The sequence below is a fragment of the Podarcis erhardii genome (assembly GCF_964252035.2).
Source record: "Podarcis erhardii genome assembly, chromosome: 2".
Taxonomy (NCBI): domain Eukaryota; kingdom Metazoa; phylum Chordata; class Lepidosauria; order Squamata; family Lacertidae; genus Podarcis; species Podarcis erhardii.
In genome coordinates, this window is record NC_138498.1 from 64,600,767 (window position 1) to 64,612,843 (window position 12,077).

At 41.5% G+C, this 12,077-nt stretch overlaps 1 protein-coding gene across 2 annotated transcripts in view; it reads right to left on the minus strand.

Moving 5' to 3' along the window:
- FAT2 (FAT atypical cadherin 2) overlaps positions 1 to 12,077 on the minus strand; it is a 108,042-nt gene that overhangs the window by 50,671 nt on the left and 45,294 nt on the right. For both annotated transcript variants that reach the window (XM_081851498.1, XM_081851497.1), the window contains exon 4: positions 4,879 to 4,940. In XM_081851498.1, the coding sequence (XP_081707624.1) occupies positions 4,879 to 4,940 (62 nt within the window). The remainder of the gene's footprint in view (positions 1 to 4,878; positions 4,941 to 12,077) is intronic.

Genomic DNA, 12,077 nt, shown 5'->3' on the forward strand with positions numbered 1-12,077 from the left:
TTTAAATATCACTGTCCCCTTAATTATTGGAATTGTCTGAAATAAGAATAACATCTTTGGCAGCACACTCATCTTAATCATTGAAATTCTCCCCCAAAAGGATAACTTCATTCGGCCCCACACCTCTAGATCTTTCTTTATTCCCTTCCACACTGGCACATAATTATTCTGAAACAAATCAATACCCTTGGGGGTTAACCAGATTCCCAGGTATTTAACTTTTTTCACCACTTCTATCCCTGTTTGTTGTTGCATTGTTTCTATCATACCTTGATCCATATTTTTTGCTAACATTTTAGTTTTTTTCTTATTCAATATAAACCCTGCCACTTGACCAAATTGTTCAACTTCCTCCAAAACAACTTTTGAACTTTCCGGCGGTTCTTCCACTGTTATTACCAGATCATCATTAAAGGCTTTTACTTTATATTCATTACGGCCTACTGACACACCTTTTATTGCTTCATTTCTCCTTATTGAATTTAGGAACATCTCCAGAACCATTATGAATAACAATGGTGAAAGAGGACATCCTTGTCTCGTACCTTTTGATATTTTTAATTCTTCCGTAGTCATATTGTTTACAATCAGCTTAGCTCTTTGTTCAGTGTATATCGCTTTTATTCCATTAAAAAATTCATTCCCCACCTCCATGTGTTCTAAATTTTTTAACATAAAGTCCCAAGATATATTATCAAAGGCCTTTTCTGCATCCACAAATATTAACACTGCTTGTTTCTCATTCCTGGCTGTCAGATATTCTAACATATTGACTATATTCCTTATATTGTCCTTCATCTGTCTGCCAGGAAGGAAACCCGCTTGATCTTTATGTATAACTTCTTGTAACACCTTTTTCAACCTCTTTGCTAAGATACTTGCAAAGATTTTATAGTCCGTATTTAACAATGAAATAGGCCTATAATTTTTAACTTGAGTCAAATCCAAGTCTTGTTTTGGAATAAGTGTAATAAAAGCTTCTTTCCACATCTCCAGCATTTCTCTGTCCTTAAGAATATTATTCATAACTTCTCTCAATGGTGTAGACAGGATGTGTCTCATTTCCTTATAATAACTTGCTGTAAATCCATCTGGTCCTGGAGCTTTCCCTTTTTTCAACTCTTTTATGACTTCTTTAACCTCTTCCATTTCTATAGGGGTGTTCAGCCTTTCTTTCTTTTCTGTCAGGATCTTCTGCACCTTTTTTTCTTTTAAGAATCTTTCTATTTTCCTCATATTATTTTTCTCTTTGTTATTGTATAAATGACTATAAAAGTCCAAAAATCCTTTCCTAATACCCTTTGGATTGACTATCTCTTCACCTTCCATAATGATTTTGTTTATTGTATTCTGCTCCTTTCTTTTCTTAATTTGCCACGCCAGCCATTTTCCTGATTTGTTTGCAAACTCGAAGTTTCTTTGTCGCAGCTTTTTTCTATTCCATTCCACCTCTTTGTTTATTATCATCGCAAATTGTGTTTGCAGAGCTTTTATGGTCTGTTTGATTTTTAAATTATCTGGTTTCTTGATTAACTTTTGTTCATTGTCAATTATTTGTTTTAAGATTTCCTTCTTGCCTTTTTCTCTGCTTTTATTTTTAATTGAGTTCTGTTGTATAAAAAATCCTCTCATCACCGCTTTGCTGGCATCCCACGCTACATTCATTTTTGTACCCTTATTACAATCGTTCGAAAAGTACTCTACCAACTTCATTCGTGCTTCCTCTAAAATTTTTTGATCATCTAGAAGGTAATCGTTAATTCGCCACCTGAAAGTTCTTTCTTCATAACCTCTTATTTCACATTTGATTGGATTGTGATTGACTGATTTGATTCCGAATGGAACGTAAACTGTTTGTCAAGTGGATGTCTTAGTCTCCATATATCTATTAAATTACAGTTCTTTATCATTGAAAAAAAGGTTTTTGGTAGTTTTCCCTCTTTACTCAACCCTGATGCTCTCAATCTGTCCATATCCATTGACACTACTCCGTTCATATCTCCCATTATTATAATTTTTTGGACCATATAATCAAACAGTTTTTCTTCCAAATTTTTGTAAAAATCAGTCTTATTTCCATTTGGTGCATAGATCCCGACAATTATTATTTTTTCGCCTTGCCACTTGATCTGGACTGCAATTATTCTTCCTTCTTCATCTTTAAAGATTTGCTGAGTTTCAATTTTGTTTCTTATGTACAATACAACCCCTCTCTTTTTGTTTTTATCTGATGATATAAATTCATTTCCTAATCTTTTATTGATCAAAACTCTTTTATGTCTTCTTGCCACATGTGTTTCTTGTAAACATATAGTGTCCAAATTTTCCTTTTTTAAATATTGTCCAATTTTATTTTGTTTTTTCCTATCATTCATCCCATTAATGTTCCAATTCCATAATTTCAGCACCATTTTGACATCCTAATTAAATAAATTTTATTTAAATTTTATAATCTTTCTTCTTCTTCTTCTTCTTCTTCTTCTTCTTCTTCTTCTTCTTCTTCTGTATTTCTTCCATCCTCTACTTCTCCGTCTCCCGATCCACCTTCCCCTACGGCTCCTGCTCCCATTGCTGCTCCTCTTGGTTCGTCCTCTGGTCTTAATTCTTTATATCTCCTCAGAAACTTGCTAGCTTCCTCTGGGCTTGTATGTTTGTGTTTTTTTACTTTTGTAGAAAAACGAGATCCCCTCCGGAAACTCCCACCTTTTCTATCTTATTCTTCTTCAAGATCTGCACCAATGGTTTATATGGGTTTCTTCGTTTCAACAGCCTTATCGGAACATCTTTAAAAATAATTATATAATTCCCATCAATGTTAAATCTTTTTTCTCTGTTCTTCTGTAAAATCATGTTTCTCATTTCTCTGTCCTTAAATGTAATCAAGCAATCTCCTGGGAATTTCCGTGTCTTAGTTGTTCTTGTCTTCACTCTGAATGCATTTTGAACTGTTTTAGCTACCTCTTCCGGCTGAATAATGAATCTTTGAGCAAGCTAAATATAGCTCACCTGAAAGAGCTGCTGTTTGTAGAAGCTAGCCTGCAAAATGGAGCAGATTCTCTCAGGCGGCAGCCAGGAGCTAGTAATGTAAGTTTAGACTAAGAATGCCAACTGGCCAGATGGGAAAAGGGTGGTGGTGATGGAGAACAGTCTGTCTGAATTCCCCCTGCTTTCTTTGGAGTTATTTGGTAGAAAGGCAAAGAGAAAGAAAGGATGAGGGGCATCTTATGTTGTGTGCTGGGATCTATCCAACCTCTGCTCCAGACCCAACAAAAAATTCTAAAGACCTCCAAGCCTGTACTTGCTTCTGAAAGAGCTTCTGTACTCCACCTTCTGACAGAGACAACTCTTCAAAAGTTGGCAATCTGAATATGTGCTACATTTATTGAAATGCATTGTTCCTACCAGCACCCATGAATTTTGGTATGAGCTATTTTCTCAGAATGTGTTTGAGTGCAGCACAGTGATTAGAGGGGTGGCCACAGCTCAGTGGTACAGCATCTGCATCTGAAGAGCCACTGCCAGTCAGCATGGACAAAACTGCATTACATGACCCAGTGACCTGACTTTGCGTTAAGGCAGCTTCTTATGTTTCTTTTGGAGGATGGGCTAAAACTCAGTGGTACACCTTGCATGCAGAAGATCACCGGTTCAATCCTCAGCATCTTCAGGTTATAGCCGGGAGACACCCCTGACTGAAAATATAGTCCTTACAGTAAAACCAGCCTTCTCCAAACCAGGGCCCTCTAGGAATTTTGGACTACAACTTCTATTATCCTTAACCACACTTGGCCATACTGGCTGAGACTAAGGATGGGTGAAAATGTCCATTTAGTTTTTTTCTCTGTTTCTCATTTTCCCAACCTTAAGAGCAATTCCCCACACATCCACATCAGTCTGTGATATTATTTTTTCTTAAAGTCAACGAAGATTCAGCATTCTAGTGTGTATTTTTCTTAATATACACATTTTCACATAATTTTGTTGAATACTTTTTTTTGCAAAGCTAAAGAAATATGTTTCACTAATACATGCATTTTTATGTACACTTTACCCTAATTTGTGCATTTTTGTACCGTTACTTTTCCAGAGCAAAGTGTGAATTATGAAGGGTGCCTGTGTTTCAGTTTGCTCATTGTTTTGGAAAGTGTAGATTGGATAAATTTTCCTTTATATGCAAGTGGAGTCAAATTCCTCCCTTCTCCCTGTCTGAGACTGATGTAGTCTAGAACAGGTATGTCCAAAGTCCAAAGTTTTGGGGACCTAATCCGGCCCGCCAATCAGTTTAATCTAGCAGTTTATTTCCTGAAGTAAAATCCTAAAAAAACTTCAACAACTTCAATCCTAAACAAAAACTCAACAACTTCAACCCTAAAAAAAGCTCAACAACTTGAATCCTAAAAAAGGCCAACTTTGGTCAGCCCTCACAGCCCTTCACTTCATCAAATCTGCCCGCTTTGAAAAAAGTTCGGACACCACTGGTCTAGAACATCTCCTATGAAGGTCTCAGAACCTGCCTCTTAGCTCGGAAACTGCATTTCAGTACCATGTAGTAATGAAATCCTCTAAGTGTCCATTTTGTCAAAAGGGGCAGGAAACCACTTGCCCCCCTTTACTCTGCAAGGGCTTAGCGGCAAGATTCCTGTTGCAGCCTTTCAGTTAAGAAGCTAAGTCAGGAGGTATTAGCGAGGCTGGCACTGGGGGCAAACCCACAAAAATGCAGAACAAGCAATTATCTTCCTGAGCAATTTGGAATTGATGGAATGAGTGCTCCTCTTTGGTGTGCTCTGACTTGCAAGGAAATGTTCTTTGAGAACTTAAAACAACAACACACACCACTTTCAAATAAATAAAAGTAATTACAACTTCATCATCACTCACCTCTAAGATATGCTCAGCCCTGTACTCGCGATCGAGCTGCCGAGATGTGGTATAAATCAGACCTGCCATGAGAGAAAAAGACCATGATCAGATCCAAGAGCTGTAGCCCATGTGCTACTGTGCCTCGCTCACCTGCCATGCCAACGTGAGCTGATTCTAAAGGTGATGTTGCCCTGAAGCAAATCTATGCCACAAGCAAAAGAAGCTGATAATTTTTTTTAAAAAAACACTTCCTGCCTCCCAAGCATGGAAGTTTTCCATATTTCTTATATTAACCAAAATGATTTATTTCATTCCCTGGCGCCTCCAACAAGTTTTCCCATTCATCTCACCAAATAATGCAATATTTGAGGCCCTCCACCTCTGGAGGTGCCATTTCAGGCTTCAGAGTGGAAGGATAATACTAATATTAATAATTATAATTAATTAATTAATTAATTATTACAGTGGTACCTCAGGTTACATACGCTTCAGGTTACAGACTCCGCTAACCCAGAAATATTACCTCAGGTTAAGTACTTTGCTTCAGGATGAGAACAGAAATCGTGCTCTGGCAGCGTGGTGGCAGCAAGAGGCCCCATTAGCTAAAGTGGTGCTTCAGGTTAAGAACAGTTTCAGGTTAAGTACGGACCTCCGGAACGAATTAAGTACTTAACCTGAGGTACCACTGTATTTATTATTTCTACCCTGCCCCAGGGCCGTCTTAAGCATATCCAGTGCCGTGATGCAAAGCTCCCTCCAGTGCCCCCCCCATTTCCCAGAGTTTTTTAGGGAGGACGGCGCTGCCAGCAGGGCTGGAGGAGGCGGACAGCGGCTGGAGGGCGGCTCCTCTGGCATGGAAGAAGCGGAGGCTGGATGTGCCGCTTCCCAGCTCAGCTGGCTGCTTCATGCCGCGGTGGCCACTGCAGACGGAGGCTCCAGTAACGGCACTGCTTCAGTGCTGCATGGCAGAGGCGGGCGAGGGCGGCGAGCTGATGCCAGGAGGCGCCGCGTCCAGCCTCCGCCTCTTCCCTGGTGCCCTTCAGAACTTGGCGTCCTGGCGCCCCGCGCCACTAGCCTCTATGGGTAAGGCGCCCCTGCCCTGCCCATCTGGCTGGGTTTCTGGAGGACTGAGAGAGCTCTCAGTGGGGCACAGGAACTTAAGCAGCTAAGTCAGTCCTCTCATTCATCTAGCTCAAGGTGCTGGTTTTGGGAGGCATACAGCCTCTGAAGGTAGAACATAGCCATGAGCTTCCCTGGTGAGAACATTCCACAGTCAGGGGGCTACCACAGAAAAGGTCTATCCTGTGGTTGCCGCCACATGTGGTGGAGGGGGCAACAGCCTCCTATAGCGGTGATACTACCACCTACATCCTTAATTAAGGATTAATAATAATAATTTAAAAAATCGTAAGCCAGCATTTTGAACTATGCTTCCTTCTTTCTTGTTACACTTGTACCTCCTCAGTCCTATGGTCCCTACATTGAAAACAATGCCAACAAGGCTAGGGCAGGTGTTGCTGCATGCACATTCTGAGACGCACTTTATATTGCAAAAACATTGGCTCCATTTTGAAGGCTGTAGATTTCAATCTTTCGTGATGTATGCATGTATGGTTAGCAGCATATCTTGTTATCTTCAGCTGCAAGAAGCTCTGGGAAATGTCATGGTTGTTGTTCAGCTTTCGCAAATGAAGTAACACTACATGGAAAAAACCCAGTCGATGCTGTATTTTAGAGGAAGCTGATATGAGCAAGCTAACAGATAGTAGATAAGATCCAAGGGTGCCAGAAAGACAGATCAACATGCCTACTAGTAGGGATGGGTGAGTGTGTCAACTTCCGATTCTCTCAGTTTCCCCTTCGTCCAACTCTTACTCTCTACAAAAGTTTGCGGGTTTTAAAAAATTCTCAGCATTTTAGAACAAATTTCTAATGAACACATTTTTGCAGCACAAAATTTCACCTTCTATACTTCATTTTTGGATGTTATTTTCACTAATGCATGCCTTTTAATGCATACTTGATTTGGCTGCAGAACGGCATTGCAGAATTTAGAGAAACAAACATTTCAGAAAGTGCAAATTAAGCAGGATTGCCTATAAATGCAAAGGGAATCCAATTTCTCCCTCATCCTTCCTTACTGGTAACTGATCAGCCAAAGAGGTAGGATTGACAGGCTTTAAACTTTATTATCCTTTGAGATTACTATAATTTCCTTAGCATCAGTGGCATTATCCTTCCCTCAGACTTCCAACACTGATCTGCCCTAAGGATATAACAGCACCCTAATTATGGGAGTTGCAGTCCAACAACCTGTGGAGGACCACAAGTTCCCTATCCATGTCCTAGAGCAAGCAGTTTTACTAGAAAACCAGACGATGTCTGTTGATCCTTGCTCCCTCTATATACTTCTGTTCTCTCTAGTTTGGTCACTGGCATCATGCCTCTGAATCACCTTAAGGCAAGAGGTTAACTCTAGACCCATTGTTCACTGATCCAATCTCTCGCTTCATTTACCTGCTATGGGGAAATATTCCTCTAAAGGTGAAGAGACAAGTTGTAAACAATGTGTTGACACAATCCGTTATTTCGATGGAAGCCTCTGCTAATCTGCTGTCATTAATAGCTGGTGGGGGGTGGGGAATAATGTTGCAGGGGCAGGAAACAGGAATTAAAGTGAGGAGGGATTTCTTTTTATCTCGGGATACATGATCTAAGCGTGTCAGCCTGCCTACATATCAGAGTGAATTGCATCATATCAGATGGCACCATGAAAATGGGGAAAGGGGTGGATGAAGGCAGGAATCAGTGCCTGAACGATGCCGCAACACACTGTAAAGTATCGGGCCTACCAAAGGGGATGCCACTTGGGTTCCACTTCAGTCAACAACATGCAGTATGCTGGCACTGGACCCAAGTCTTGAGGATAAAATATTGCACTTTAACCCAACAGACAAGTCTTCAAATCCAATTTTACCCATGATGACATATTGTTACTCCACTACACAAATACAGGTATTAGAAGTGCAGGAGGCCTGCCCTCCCCAACCCCCTCCTGGTAACCTAAATGGAGCTCTCTAAACACTCTAATACTCACCTGAAGAACCTAGGATGAGCCCTGCTCAATAAGACCAAAGGCCCATCTAGTTTAAATGACTACTGAATACATTTTTGTTTAGGAAGGCTTTCCCTGAAGCGTAACCCAGCCATTGATGGAGTATTAATTTTATCACCAATTAAATTGTTTTGTGACGCTTGTATGGATGGTTTTATTGTTCTTAGAGCTTGTGTTTATGCGCTTTATTCTCTTCTGATCTTGGATACCACTTTGATGGCTTTATGCTGTGAAGTGGTCCATAATCTTGTATATTAATAATCATAGACTCCAGTGTCCTGTTCTCACAATGGCCAACCAGGTACGCATGAGAAGCAGGACTTAAGTGCAACAGAACATGCTTTTGATTTCCAGTGACAACTGCTATTTGTCAGGGACTGGGCAGAGGAGGAATGATGGAGACCGCCTCCCCATCCTGACCCTCCCAGGGAGGAGGAAGAGGAAGACAGTATAGATTTACAACAGTGGTTTCTGGGATGTCATAGCTTAGAGGCAGATGAGGGGGGGAATTGGGAAATAATGGGAGAGGAGGAGGAGGGGGCGGAACTGGAGCAACAGCTGATGGACATGGTGTCATTGGAAAGCCTCCCAGACCCTTCATCTCTCAGAATCCAGCGAGCCTTAAAAGTAGGAGAGCAATGAGCTCAAAGACAGAGGGCACGTAGCAGCACCCATAGAAGTGACAAGTGAGAAAATGGGAGAGACGGGGGGTGGGGTGGAGATTCACTCGGGACATCACCATTATCAAAGAGGCTGGGTTCTATAGCCTCTCTCTGTAAATATTGAATAAAAAAGGACGGTAAGAAACCTTCCCTTGTCTTGATACTTTCCTGGACAACCAGCCAGGAGCCGCTGACAGCATCCTGACACTATTCAGTGGGAATCTGCCTCCAACGCTGGAGGGAGCACATAGCTATCAAAGTTCCTAGCTCTTTGCTCCATAGATTCCAGTTCATCCTCATAACTTCTATGCAGGCCTGGCCTATGCAAGCTGTGACCCACCAAACTGAACATAGTCCGTCAGTCATGTATAGTATAGCCTACAAGAGGCTTTATATCTTGTTATTACTGTTTCTCTGGGACTACAAAATGTATGGGATTGACTAGCAACAGCAATACAAGACACATGAGTTGGGTTTTGGTTTGGCAGGTTGAAAGTTGCGCTGAGCAGCTATAGGCAGAAGACGATTCCATGGGAAAACAGGACGTGCTATCCAGCTCCAGGGATTGTGATGTAAGTATTTGGAACAGGGCTTCAGTTAGCAGTCATTACTTGTTCATTACTTTCTCCCTCTGAGGGATTATGGATATTTGGCTTATAAACTATGTTTAAAACCAAAGAACACAATGTGTTACAACAAGATGAATTTAATGGACTCTGCATAGAGCCCACGTCTAGGCTGCTGTTTGTTTATTTCATCCTTACATCTAAGCATGAGCAGAAGATCCCAAGGGCAACAACGAAACTATAAAGGAATGTTTGCATTCCTCTTTGCGGCCATGAAGAAAGCTTTGGGCAAAGCACTTAAGCATGTGGTCTCTGAAGTGCAGCCCAAAGGTCTTTGCAAAATTGGGTCCTACATATGGAGCCAGGATGACTCATGCAGAGCAGAGAATGAACGCACCGTGCGGAGGTGCTTGTTGACAGCAGCGCCTTACAGATTTTCTAAGTGTGCAGAGTGAGCACACACAGGTGAGGAGGAGGCTGGCATCCTGGCAACAACTCCAGCTCTTCCTACACGTATTCAGTCCACACACTGAAGGCCAAATTAAATGTGATGCTGTTAATGTCCTCCCATACCAGTATTTTGGTCCTCGGTGAGCTTTTGTCCTCACTACTACAGCAGCCTCTCTTCTCTCACTCTAGGCCCAACTGAGGAACTCAAGGAAATGGTGGGAGCACCTACTGCTGTTCTTCCTTCTCTTCACCCCAACTTCTTCACTAGGCTGGGCAGGCTGGGCAGGCAGGCAGGAACCTGCAGGGGTGTCCCAGCATGCAACAGTGAGCCACTTCACTGAGCTGTGGGCCTTACAACTGCTTGAGGGAGCCAACCCCCTGATGCCAGCCATGTCCCCACCTCCTGGCCAGGCATCTTCTTCCATATTACCCTCCCCACCTTCTAAAACCAACAGCTGAGGCCTTCCCTTTCTCTCTGTTATAAGTGAAGCAGGTAACAACTAGAGAGAAGGCCCTTTCAGGCTTGGCACCCCATATACTGAATGTCCTCACCTGGCACCAAGGCTCCAAATCTTGTATGTACTCTACGGTTTCTTGCATTTTGATATTTTTAATCCTGGAAACTAACCTGAAACCAGCTTTGGTGAAGGGAAGTTTATAAATATTCTAAACAAATCAACTGACTGTGTGACTCAAGGTCCATAACATAATGGGCTTCCCCACCCATCAACCATATCAATTGAGGCTGCTAATTATGGCAAGAAAACCCACAGCATTTGACTCACATGGCACATTCACAGCTTCCCCAATGGGGGATGGGGAGCTCACCACAAGGATCCTGGTTTTGATGGCAAAACTAAAGGCAAATTCTCCATTAAGAGGAGAATGGGCAGGTAGAGACAGATTTGTGTGGTAATATGAAAAGTGACTCACTGCGGTTTTGGTGCTCTGCAGAAGCTGAGTGTTCCTCCTATATTTTATGACCTCATTTACTTGTGAGTAAGCTTTAAAATAAACTAACAGAGCAATAATAAATTGCCACTTTTTCCTCACTCACATTTGAAAAGAAAAATCAGAAATACATCACAACACCGATTGAAAGGGTTCTCATCCGAATTCCCGTGGCTGCTGTGAAGCTAAATAGCTGAAGTTTGACAAAATTAAGAGCGACTATATGTGTGTGTGTGTGTGTGTGTGTGTGTGTGTATGTAATGGAACAGTTTAAGCAATTGCAACAAGACCTTTAACTATTTGCTGTCTCTCAGGTTATCGTGCACCAGAGGGACAACTATATACAACAGATTGAGCTCCTTGTAAGAAAGGTGGAATAGAAATGTAATAAATAAAAGTAAAAAAGGAAGCTTCACAGGACAGGGAGACAGCACAAGGCACAGGAATCCTAAAACTGGTATCATATGAACTGAGATGAAGAATAATGCAGTAGATGAAACACCAGCAAAGAACTAATAATTTTTACTCTGCTGGATTGCTGGTATGAGATATTAAAAATATATAAAAAGGAAGAAAATTTGTTACTTCCTGAAATGTAGCACCTTTATTCTTATTAACCTATTTTTAATTTTTACTCTGTGCTGGAGTAATACAAAGAACAGGCTGAAACAAACAAACAAATAAAAAACCCTAAACAGAGAAAATGTACAGTGAAGGAGCCAAGTGTGAAGGCCAATGCACAATTTTTAAACAAATCAACATCCCGAAATTATTGTTTTGCTGGAAGACAACTGGAGAGAACCCAAAGCATCCTGGAACTTTTGAATAATAAGAATAAAACTGGGAGAATCTGCAACTAATCCTTATTACATGGAGCCCCTTTGGGGCATTTGCAAGGGAGAATTGGCAGGTACTTATTCCTCCCACTACCAAACTCTTCTTTGCAAATGTCTCCCACCATTTTTTTTACCCTAGACACAATTAATTCTGGTTTAAGAGCCTGAAGAAGCATTTGCAGGGGAGAATCATTAGGTGGGAGAAGACAGAGCACCTACATCTTCTTCCTGATGCTCCCATAATGCACAATGACCACATGTTAAATCAGGAGTAATACGTCTGCCTTCCCACCCCCTGCTCCCTGCTTTGGGGTTTATTTCCCCAATTTCTCTCATCCTGCTTTTAATTGTTTTGCTCCCTGACAAGGCAGTTGTACTTTTAGAGGGAGATCTTGTTTGGCTGCCCTGTGGTTCCAGTCCATGCCACACACCCCACTGATTTCCTTACAAGGTCTGTTAAACACCCTGTAATGAGATATGAGAGCAATTGTGGTTAATGGTTAATTGCACTAATTCCAAAATAGAGCTGTGATGTTTTTGCTCCTGCACACAAATATGAGATGTGTTGACATGGATCCATGTACCACACATCTAGGAAGATGCAGTGACATGGAGCTGGCATTAAGGAGAAACTAAT